This window comes from Propithecus coquereli, unplaced genomic scaffold (genome assembly GCF_000956105.1).
Source record: "Propithecus coquereli isolate 6110/MARCELLA unplaced genomic scaffold, Pcoq_1.0 Scaffold122, whole genome shotgun sequence".
Classification (NCBI taxonomy): Eukaryota; Metazoa; Chordata; class Mammalia; order Primates; family Indriidae; genus Propithecus; species Propithecus coquereli.
The window spans coordinates 886780-899180 of record NW_012136303.1 but is presented as its reverse complement, the minus strand read 5'-3'; the positions used below and the strand labels follow the sequence as shown (position 1 = coordinate 899180).

At 42.2% G+C, this 12401-nt stretch overlaps 1 protein-coding gene across 1 annotated transcript in view; it reads right to left on the bottom strand.

Annotated features, from left to right (window-relative positions):
* The window catches only part of NFS1 (NFS1 cysteine desulfurase), a 21940-nt gene that overhangs the window by 4255 nt on the left and 5284 nt on the right, over positions 1–12401 (bottom strand). The window contains exons 5-12 of the mRNA XM_012665792.1: positions 11109–11261; positions 5196–5289; positions 4354–4488; positions 2637–2794; positions 2102–2207; positions 1940–2021; positions 965–1048; positions 459–548 (exon numbers count right to left, since the gene is read on the bottom strand). Coding sequence (XP_012521246.1) covers positions 459–548; positions 965–1048; positions 1940–2021; positions 2102–2207; positions 2637–2794; positions 4354–4488; positions 5196–5289; positions 11109–11261 — 902 coding nt within the window. The remainder of the gene's footprint in view (positions 1–458; positions 549–964; positions 1049–1939; positions 2022–2101; positions 2208–2636; positions 2795–4353; positions 4489–5195; positions 5290–11108; positions 11262–12401) is intronic.

Genomic DNA, 12401 nt, shown 5'->3' with positions numbered 1-12401 from the left:
CCACTTATTTTTCTATTTTTTTGTAGAGACAGGGTCTCTCTATGTTGCTTGGGTTGGTCTCGAACTCCTGGGCTCAAGGGATACTCCCACCTTGGCGTCCCTAAGTGGTACGATTGCAGGCATGAGCCACTGCTCTTGGCCTAGTGCTTTAGTTTTGTTTTTTTTTTATTTTTTTTATTTCAGCATATTATGGGGGGTACAGATGTTTAGGTTACGTATGTTGCCCTTGCCCCCTCCTCCCCCCCTAAGTCCCTAGTGCTTTAGTTTTTAAAAAGACTTTCTCATTTCTGAAAACAAGTAGCCAAGGAGATCCACTTTCTTGCTTTATGGAATCTCTAAATCCTAAAATCCAAGTACTCTCATACTCTAGTTTTTGGCAGTATGAATACATAGCCTAAGGGCAAGAGCGTAGGGAGCACTAGTTTCTTCCAAAGGGTCTATGACAGAATAGTTTATACCTCATTTCTCGAAGACGCTTCACATGGTGAATGCACTTCTCTGCTGTATAGTCCACTTCCTCCTCTGTAGTGAAGCGGCCAATGCCAAACCTGATAAAAGCACAAGAGAAGGGCTCTGCATCAAGGTCTGGCACTAGGGTGAATTCACTCAGCAAATACTCACTAAGGATGTACTACACAAAAGACATGGAGAGAAGAATATGGTCCTTTCCGCTCTAGGGCAGAGTTTCTCAGAACATGGTCTGTGGACCACCCACATTCGAATAACCAAGAAGTTTCCTACTCTACCTCCAGACTTAGTGAATCAGAGTATCTGAGTGTGGGATTCAGAAATCATATTTCACAAACTTCCCAGGTGATACTCAAGGAAGTCTGAGAACCACTGCTCTAGAAACTCCCACAAGGAATCAAGAAGAGACAAGGAGAACTAGACTGATAAAGACTGTAAAAGGAGATAAAAACTGAAGAGGATGCCTTTCATATATATTGAAGCTCAACTCACTGACCTGATAGAAGAGTGTGCTAAATCCTCATCAGTGCCAATTGCTCTAAGGACATAAGAAGGCTCCAGGGATGCAGAGGTGCAGGCACTGAGGAGAGAAACACAAGCCTTGTTCAGTTCATCATCAATATATGCTTTTAGCCACAAATGCTCAGTCTTTCTTCCATCCCCCAGGACCTTGGAGTCATACCATGGAGACAAAAGAAACCTAAGCTGGCAGAGCCAAAGGGCCTGATGCTATGCTGCACATCCTGTGATGTGCGCCTAGCTCCTCTGGCCCCTATGGTAAATAACTTCCTTGAGCAAGGACACTGCCAAGGTGGGACAGAGCATGATACCACAAAAGCTGGATTTGACAACAAGAGGCAGCACAGGACCATATGCTCACTTCCATGGGACAAAATACACTAGCCTAAAGGGGAGTTAAACCCCTGGTGAACTTTGGAGCATGTTCAATTCTGGAGGCCTGCAACAGAAACTGCTAGTATGACCCTAGAACAGATACATACATCCTCTAGGACCATGAAACAACATTCTATCCCAAGATGCCCTCCCCAGGTGGTAAACTTCAGCCTGTGCCCAGCCAGCCAAAAAATAGGTGTTTACAAAATGACCTTTACTCGGATGTGAGGGTGATCTGGCTACAACATCTGTCACCCCATTGATGGCCAGGATTCATTCAGCTGATCTGGCTGGCTAGGTGGGTGTCCCCTTCCTCCCTCAGCTCTCCATGTGCATCCCTCCCACAGCTGTGAGCTCAAAGAAGACAACCTTCTCCAATAGAGGAGGACCGTTCTTCAATCAAGAATATACAAGTAGCTGCACTCCTCTACTAGAACCTCCAAACAAGCTCTCAAAATGACCTTTACACTTAATCAAGAGTTCTTGTGCCTGTCATCTCCATACTTGGAATCTTAATAACCTATATAGCACTCAGAAGCCACTCTGCCACAGTCCCTATCTATTCTGTCCTACTCACCTTCCTGAGGATAAGGCAACATCCTTCAGTGCCATCAGCAGACTCTCCCCTTCCACATATGCAAAAGAAAGGTTGATGCAGCCTGGAGAAAAGAAGTACTATGAGAGAGGTCTCAAAGTCTCAGCGACTTCTAGAATGGGGATAGAAAGGGCATGTCCATACCAGGGTAATGGTGCTCAGGGTCCCCGTTCATCACCACATCTGGAAGGTTGTTCATTATCTTCTGTATCAGCCGCTCTGATAACTTTGAGATCCGCTTGTGGTCATACTAAGGAGCAGGCAAAGGAGAATTAAACATAATGACCATAAACCAGCTCAGAAACACACAGTTCTAGAAGCCCTTCTCCTATAGCCAGAAGTGATTGTGTATCAGACCCACCTATCATCCTGTATTACTTATGGAGACCACTGTACCTTCAGCACTGAGCACAGTACCTGGTATGCAGAAGGTACCCAATAACTAGACACAAGGTTCCAACAACATAGAAATAAATGAGCTGATAACTACTAAAAGGGAAGGGGTGATTCAGGCCATAATGCCTCCCTCAGAACACGGTGCCAGCAGTACCAGGACAGAGAATGGTTTTCTTAAACCCCCTCTTCTGGCAGAGATCTGACTCAGTCATGCTGAGAAGCCTCTAAATAGGAGACCCAGGACAGGGGAAGAAGTTGTGGGAGGGAACTGCTCTCCCCATACCTCCATCTCTTGCTGTGCCACCTCACACGCAGCCCCCAGCCCCACCACTAAGGGTGTGGGCACTGTCCCAGACCGCATACCCCGCTCCTGCCCCCCTCCACTCTGCAGGGCCTCCACACGCACACGGGGCCGACGACGGATGTAGATGGCACCCACTCCTGGGAAACAAAGTTTGTTACAAAAAAAGAGAAAGAGAGAAACACAGATGAAATAAAATACTACTTTCCAAAGGGATCAATATATTATTTCAACTTTTCTATAAGTTTGAAATTTTTCTAAATAAAGTTGCCTGAATGCAGTGGCTCATGCCTATAATCTGAGTGCTCTGGGAGGCCTAGGTGGGAGGGCTGCTTGAGGCCAGAGTTTGAGACCCTATTGCTACAAAAAATTAGCCTGGTGTGGCTAATTCCCAGCTAGACAGCCATAGCTACATGGGAGGCTGAGGCAGGAGGATCACTTGAGCCCAAAAGTTCAAGGCTGCAGTGAGCTATGATCCGGCCACTGTATTCCAGCCTGAGAAATAGAGCAAAACTTTGTCTCTTTAAAAAAAAAAAAAAAAAAAAGCAAGCTGAGATCAGAACAATGAGTATAGTATGCTATCATCTGGATAAAAAAAGGAAGAAGTGGAGAGGAAGTATATATGTGCTTCCAAATGCATAGAACAATTCTAGAAAAATACCCAGGAAACTGCATGGCTAGAAGACAGAGGTAAGAGGCAGACTTTCCACCCTGTATTTTTTTGCAGCTTTTGAATTTTGAACCATGTGAATATATTACTTTTTCTACATAAATTTAAAAAAAACTTTGAGGGGAAAAAAAGCAGTAGATCAGAATAAAAGTAAGAATTAGCACAATCTTCCAGGGTCTATCAACTCAATAAGGGTTTACTGGTTTTATCAAAATAGATATATCTACAATAAAAGCCAATAAAGGCAACATTTTAGTTGGATAAAGACAGAATGCCTGTTGGGCTTTTGAAATAACAGCTCACAAAAATTCTCTTTATAGCCTCTCAGAACCGTTAGAAGAAGCTATCTTTTACACTTCCAGAAGCTATTAACCCCTGTTCCTAAGGTATACACCGAGAAAACATACCCTACAGACACAGAAAGTGTAGTGGCAAAGACATCAACCAAAAAAACGTCCTCACTCAAGAGACAACAGTCTCTTCCCAAGGGTTGGGGGGAAGAGACAGAACTAAAGCTTGAAAACATTCCCAGGCCAACAGGACCATAGGGGACAGACAAGTATCCTTGAGAGACTAACAAGAGCACAGACTGCTAAGTCTTCTAGGAACAAACACCAAGAGATATAAAAGCCCATACAATCTTCCCCTAAACTAAGGCAAGACACTGGGAATAAAGGACTCAAAGAATGTTGCCATGCACATCATAGTGGGGCAGACAAGATAGCTGGGCCTATCGAGCTAAATGTGATTTGACAAACTGCTTGTTCCTCAACCAAATTAATATCTACATGCCTTGTAAGGATTTTTTAAAATGGGCCAAGGAAGAATAGCCTGCTATATACTAACAGCTAGGGTCTACAAATAGGCAAGTGTTTTTGGCTATTGCAAAATGACACCTCCATTCTCCAGGGGACTCTCGACGTACAGCTTCCTCTGAGAGCAACAGCAGTCCCAAATGACTCTGAGGAATATCTGTCAAAAGTCTTGCTGGGAAGTACAGGAAGAGAGGAAATCTAGGAGGGCTGTTACCTTTGGGACCATAGATTTTGTGACCACTGATGCTCATGAGATCAATTTTCATGTCATTGACATCAAGTGGGATTTTTCCAACCGCCTGGGCCGCATCAGTATGGAAATATATCTTTCTGGAACTGCAAATCTGCCCTGAAGAAACAACAGAGGGAAAGACCCACAGCTGAGAAGTCATCTGGCAATAATCCCACAATGCACCATGAACTATCTCTACTTATAGTAAATGACTTCTGTTAATGTTATTGTAAATTCCCTCCCTTCCCCTACCCCTTCCCCCCTCCGTCTTCCCTCTCCCTCCCTCTCCTCCCTTTCCCTCCTTTTCTCTCTTTCTTCCTTTCACTCGAATAAAAAAGATGAAGGCAAAACACCAAATCAAAACATCCCTTATATTCTAACGCATAAAATTCTTGTACACCTCATTAACACGGCCTTTCAATATGTCAGATTACCTTATAGATACTTTTTGATTCAAAAGAAGAAAAGATTAACAGATCTTTTTGCTAATGTGCCTAAAGAGATTACAGGGTGAGCTCTTAAATGAGGATCATAAAGAGATGTTCTAAAGGAAAAAAAGATGAAAGGGAAAAAGGGTAGAAGAGTTTTTTGTTGTTGTTTTGTTTTGGGCAGCAACAGCAATACAATGAAAAACTATAAAGGATACTAGACCTGGATTCAAATACTAGCTATGCCACTTTCAGTATCCTTGAACAAGGTACTTAGGCTTTCTCTCCCTTGATTTCCTTACTGTACTATATAGAGTGTTACAGCACCTACTCCACCCCTGCTCCCTCAGATGGACCCAGTGAGGGCAAGAATCAGGGTTAACACACAATACTCACCTATTTCTGCAATAGGCTGCTTCACTCCAATCTCATTGTTCACAGTCATGACCGAGACCAGGCTAGTGTCTGGCTGGATAGCAGCCTCTAGTTCCTAAGAAAATGCAAGAGTAAGGAGACTATAGAGTGCCAACGAATTCTCCCTAAATGAGAATGTAGGCAAACTTAGTCTTGAAAAGAGGCCGTTTACTACACACCTATCAGAATGGTTAAAATAAAAATAATAACAACACAAAATGCTGGTGAAGAGGCAGAGAATTCTGATCATTCATGCATTACTGGTAATGTAAAATGGCATAGCCACTTTGAAAAATAGTTTGGCAGTTTTTCTTATAAAATGAAAGATGAAATTACCATACAACCCAGTAACTGCATTCTTGAGCATTTATCTCAGAGAAACGAAAATTAAAGTCACAGAAAATCTATACGAAAATGTTTATAGGCTACGCACGGTGGCTCACACCTGTAATCCTAGCACTCTGGGAGGCCGAGGCAGGAAGATTGCTTGAGCTCAGGAGTTTGAGACCAGCCTAAGCAAGAGCAAGACCCCATCTCTACTAACACAGAAAAATGAGTCGAGTATCATGGTTCGTGCTTGTAGTCCCAGTGACTTGGGAGGCTGAGGCAGGAGGATCGCTTGAGCCCAGGAGTTTGAGGTTGCTGTGAGCTATGATCACGCCACTGCACACTAGCCCGGGTAACAGAGTGATGAGCCTCTGTCTTACAGAAACACACATAAAAAGTTTATAGTAACTTTATTCATAATTGCTAAAACCTAGAAACTACCCACAGTCCTTCAACAGGTAAATGGTTAAACAAACTGTGGTATGTCCATAACATGGACTACTCATCAATAAAAAGGAACAAAAAAAGAAAAAAAGAAAGAAAACTGGTACATGCAGCAGTGAAAGAATCTCCAAAGACTTATGCTGAGTAAAAAAAAAGCCAATCCCAAAAGGTTATATACTGTATGACTCCATTTATATAACATTATGAAATAACAAAAACTAAAGAAATGGAGAATGGTGGCTCACGCCTGTAATCCTAGCACTTTGAGAGTCTGAGGCAGGAGGGTGGCTTGAGGCCAGGAGTTTGAGACCAGCCTGAGCAAAAGCGAGATCCTCTCTCTACAAAAACTAAAAAAATTAGCTGGGCATGGTGGCACGCACTGGCAGTGCCAGCTACTTGGGAGGCTGAGGCAGGAGAATCTCTTGAGCCCAGGAGTTTGAGGTTGCAGTGAGATGTGATGACGCCACTACGGCGAAATTCTATCTCAAAAAAAAAAAAAACAAATGGAGAAGAGATTAGTGGTTTCAAAAAAACAATGTGAAGGATCATAGTGGTGATGAAACTATTTGTATCTTGATTATGGTGGTGCTTACACAAACTTAATGTAGTAAAATTGTACAGAGCTATAGACAAACACACACAAGTGAATACAAGTAAAACAGGGGAAAGCAGAACAAGATTGGTGGATTGTATCAATGCCAATATCCTGTACTATACTTTTGCAAGATGTTATTGGGGAAACTGGGCAAAGAGGACATGTAATCTCTCTGTGTTACTTGTTACAACTATATGTGAATCAACAATTATCTAAAAATTAAAAATTTAATAACAAAAGAGAGGAGGAGCCTTTTCTACCTACAGTTATGAACAAGCTACAAAGAACAGAGTAAATAGCAAAGAACAGAGTTACTATTAACAACACAGAGGCAGGGACCGCATCTGACTGAAATATCTTAAAGGAATTATTGATCAACCCATCAACATCTACTATGCCTCCCCAGACACTGGTCTAATGTACATGTTCAATGTTACATTCTCTCTCAGCTTCTTCTTTGCTTCCTTCCTAGCACAATATGTAATTGTTTCATTTATGTTTGTTTACATGTTAACTGTCCCATTCACTAGAACATGAGCTCCCTGAAGGCAGGGACTAGGCCAGTCTTGTTCATCCCTCTATCCCTAGTGCCTGGCACTAAGGTATAATAAAATAGTATGAAGTGAGTCACTAATCATCAGGAAAATGCAAATTAAAACCACAGTGAGATATCACCTTACCCCAGTTAGAATGGCTTTTATTAAAAAGCCCAAAACCAACAGATGCTGTCGTGGATGCAGAGAGAAAGGAATGCTTATACACTGCTGGTGGGACTGCAAATTAATACAATCTCTATGGAAAACACTATGGAGATTCCTCAAAGAACTACCTACCGTTTGATCCACCAATTCTACTACTGGGTATTTACCCAAAAGAAAAGAAGTCATTTTATCAAAAAGACACCTGCACTCGAATGTTTACTGCAGCACAATTCACAATTGCAAAGATGTGGAATCAACCCAAGTGTCCATCAATTCATGAGCAGACTAATAAAATGTGGTATACGTACACCATGAAGTACTACTCAGCCATAAAAAAAGATGAATTAATACCTTTTGCAACAATCTGGATAGAACTAGAGACCATTCTCCTAAGTGAAGTATTTCAAGAATGGAAAAACAAACACCACATGTACTCACTATTAAATTGGAACTAACCGATGAGCACACAAGTGCACAGAGGGAAGTAAAACTCAGTGCAAAGCAACCAGGGGGAAGGGAGAAGGAGAGGAGGGGAATAAACCAACCTAATGGGTACTATGAACACTATTTGGGTGATAGCCACACCTATAGCCAGGACTCAAGCATTACAAAAATGACTCATGTAACTTAAAACATTTTTACCCCCTTAATATTTTGAAATTTAAAAAAATAGTACGAAGTGAAATAAAGGCATTATGTTAAATATTATGAGAAATAAAAATCCACAAAATATGAACTTCTAGCATTCAAGAAACAGCCTAGTGGAGAGATGAGAGATAGATACACACTTACAACACAGCATTGAAGTAAAAAGCCATTAAGTGTTGAGACTTTAGAGAAGAAAGAGATTAGAAGGGATTGGACCAGCCAAAGAAATTTCCTGAGAGCTGGGACTTAAGCTAAGTTTTTAAAAGAGGGAGAAGATTAAGATAAATGCAAAGAAAAGGTGACTAGATGAATGAGGGAATAGGTGAGGAAAAGTCCAAGGCAGAACTGGCAGAGCACATTAGAAAGACTTGAAGGCAACTAGGCACGAAGGCTCACACCTGTAATCCCAGGACTTACTCTGAGAAGCTGAGGTGAAAGGATTGCTTTTTCCTTTTTTTTTAAAATTAATTAATTGATTTATTTATGTATTTTTTGAGACAGAGTCTTGCTCTGTCACCTGGGCTAGATAGAGTACAGTGGAGTCATCATAGCTCACAACAATCTCAAACTTCTGGGCTCAAGGGATCCTACTGCCTCAGCCTCCCAAGTAGCTGGGACTACAGGTGCATGCTACCATGTCTGGCTAATTTTTCTATTTTTAGTAGAGACAGGGTCTCACTCTTGAACTCCTGAGCTCAAGCAATCCTCCTATCTCAATCTACCAAAGTGCTAGGATTACAGACATTAGCCACCATGCCTGGCCTCAACTGACTTTGGACAATGGTGCCAAGACTATGCAATGAGGAAAAAATCAATCTTTTCAACAAATGGTGCTGGGACAACTGGATAGCCACATGCAAAAGAATGAAGTTGACCCTTACTTCATACCATATACAAAAATTAATTCAAAATGGGCCAAAGACCTAAATATAAGAGCTAAAAACTATAAAATTCTGAAAAGGAAACATAGGGGTAAATCTTCATGACCTTGGATTTGGCAATGGATTGTTAGATAAGATACCAAAAGCACAAAACACAACAGAAAAGTTGTGTTTTGAAGTGATAAAAATGTTCTGGAATGTGATAGTGGTGATTATTGCACAACTTTGTAAAAATACTAAAAGCAAATGAATTGTACGCTCTTTTTTTTTTTTTGAGACAGAGTCTCGCTCTGTCACCCTGGGTAGAGTACAGTTGCATCATCATAGCTCACTGCAACCTCAAACTCCTGGGCTCAAGCGATCCTCCTGCTTCAGCCTCCCAAGTCGCTGGGACTACAGGCATGCACCACAACAACCGGCTAATTTTTCTACGTTTAGTAGAGATGGGGTCTCACTCTTGCTTAGGCTGATCTTAAACTCCTGACCTCAAGCAATCCTCCCACCTCGGCCTCCCAGAGTGCTAGGATTACAGGTGTGAGCCACCATGCCTGGTGGTATTGTACACTTTTACAAGGTGAATTTTATGGTATATAAATTATATCTCAATTTTTTAAATGCTTAAAAAAGCAACATGTAAAAAAATTTGAATGTCAAGCAAAATGAAGTTATACTTCATTCCAAAGTAAATGGGAGGCCGGGCGTGGTGGCTCACACCTGTAATCCTAGCTCTCTGGGAGGCCGAGGCGGGCGGATTGTTTGAGCTCAGGAATTCGAAACCAGCCTGAGCAAGAGCGAGACCCCGTCTCTACCAAAAATAGAAAGAAATTAATTGGACAGCTAAAAATATATAGAAAAAATTAGCCGGGCATGGTGGCACATGCCTGTAGTCCCAGCTACTCGGGAGGCTGAGGCAGGAGGATCGCTTGAGCCCAGGAGTCTGAGGTTGCTGTGAGCTAGGATAACGCCATGGCACTCACTCTAGCCAGGGCAACAAAGTGAGACTCTGTCTCAAAAAAAAAAAAAAAAAAAAAAAAAGAAATAGAAATTAGAGGAAAGTATAATTCCAGAGATATTATAAGGAAATAGCCATAGATAAGAATGTGACTGACTGATGATTGTATATGAGGAAGAAGAAAGAGGAAAGAAACAACAAATGATGAGAACAAACAGTCTGGAGTTTGGATTCAGGGCTCTGTCTACAAATAGCATGTTAGGATTTGTCTAGGGATGCTAGTACTCAAAATCTAGTGGACAAGATGGTTGAACTCACTACTTAAAAACAGACATATAAGGAAATGAGCCAAAAAGGGAAATATTCAAGAAAATTGACCAAGCATAGTGGCTAACGCCTGTAATCCTAACAATTTGGGAGGCCGAGGCAGGAGGATCGCTTGAGGTCAAGAGATTGAGTTTGCAGTGAGCTATGTTGACACCACTGCACTCTACTCTGGATAACAGAGTGAGAACCTGTATCAAAAAAAAAAAAAAAAAAAAAAAAGAAATAGAAATTAGAGGAAAGTATAATTCCAGAGATATTATAAGGAAATAGCCATAGATAAGAATGTGACTGACTGATGATTGTATATGAGGAAGAAGAAAGAGGAAAGAAACAACAAATGATGAGAACAAACAGTCTGGAGTTTGGATTCAGGGCTCTGTCTACAAATAGCATGTTAGGATTTGTCTAGGGATGCTAGTACTCAAAATCTAGTGGACAAGATGGTTGAACTCACTACTTAAAAACAGACATATAAGGAAATGAGCCAAAAAGGGAAATATTCAAGAAAATTGACCAAGCATAGTGGCTAACGCCTGTAATCCTAACAATTTGGGAGGCCGAGGCAGGAGGATCGCTTGAGGTCAAGAGATTGAGTTTGCAGTGAGCTATGTTGACACCACTGCACTCTACTCTGGATAACAGAGTGAGAACCTGTATCAAAAAAAAAAAAAAGAAAACTATACCTCCCCTATAGGGGGATGAGAAGCATTAGTGCAGGGAAGGAGAATGCCAGAGCTTTGCCATGGTGAGTGTGTCCTTGGAATTCTGCACACGTGGCCAGTTGTTCTCATACAAACCAGGAAGCACCAGTAAAGCTCAGAAGCAAGTCCTCCAGAGAAAAGGAAGACAATACACACTTAAGAGGAACATAATCTTCTTCTCTGCCAGGCCTATTTCTCTAATCCCCACCCTAACCATTAGATCTAGTCCTTCAAACTCCAGCTGAGGCTGAAGAAATAGATTTATAGGCTGAAGCCAGGCTCCTCCCTTTTTATTCCTCCTGCCAAGAGCCACTCATACCTTGAGGTCGATTATCCCACTCTTCTGCACTGGGAGGTAGGTGACCTGAAAGCCCTCAGCTTCCAGTGAACGGCAGGAGTCCAGGACACATTTGTGTTCTGTCTGGGTAGTGATGACATGCTTTTTCCGTGACCTATAGAACCTGGCCACCCCCTAGAAATTGGTGGTGGTGGAAAGAAAGAGAACACACTCAGAGAGACAGCAATAACTTCCATTCCACTTGTAAAGGGAAAGTGAGCAAGGCCAGTATGCTCCAACATCAATTCTCTGACACTAACGGAGGGAGTATCCTACAATTCAATTCAATTCTGACATTGACTACCCAGAGTTAGTGAAAAACTCATGGGTTAAGGCTCAGTCACCCAAGACTGCCCCTATTTCAGATGCCAGATGGAAATCTTGGGTGTCTTAAGTCAACCATACTTCTATCCAGCCAGCTATAAATTCAGGGCTTCCTATAGCCATCTCATGCCCATAATCCTAGCGCTCTGGGAGGTCAAGGAGGGAGGATCGCTTGAGGTCAGGAGTTGTATTTTTTTTTTGAAACAGAGTCTGGCTCTGTTGCCCAGGCTAGAGTGCTGTGGCATCAGCCTAGCTCAAAGCAACCTCAAACTCCTGGGCTCAAGCAATCCTTCTGCCTCAGCCTCCCAAGTAGCTGGGACTACAGGCATGCGCCACCACGCCTGACTAATTTTTTCTATATACTTTTTGTTGTCCAGCTAATTTCTTTCTATGTTTTAGTAGAGATAGGGTCTCGCTCTTGCTCAGACTGGTCTCAAACTCCTGAGCTCAAATGATCCTCCCAACTGGGCCTCCCAGAGTGCTAGGATTATAGGCATGAGCCACCATGCCTGGCCGAGGTCAGGAGTTTGAGACTACCCTGAACAAGAGCGAGATCCTATCTCTACTAAAAATAGAAAAAATTAGCCGGGCGTGGTATCCCACGCCTGTAGTCCCAGCTACTCAGGAGGCTGAGGCAGGAGGATCACTTGAACCTAGGAGTTTGAGGTTGCCGTGAACTGTGATGATGCCACTGCACTCTACCTAGGGAGACAGACCAAGACTCTGTCTCAAAAAAATAAAAAAAAAAAAGAGATAATAAAGATAGGTTAAAAAATTCCTGGAATTTCAACTATTACAAGAAAATAAAGAAGAACCATTCATCTCATTCAAGAAAAAAAGCAGGCTGGGCGTAGTGGCTCACGCCTGTAATCCTACCACTCTGGGAGGCCGAGGCGGGCGGATTGTTTGAGCTCGGGAGTTGGAAACCAGCCTGAGCAAGAGCGAGACCCC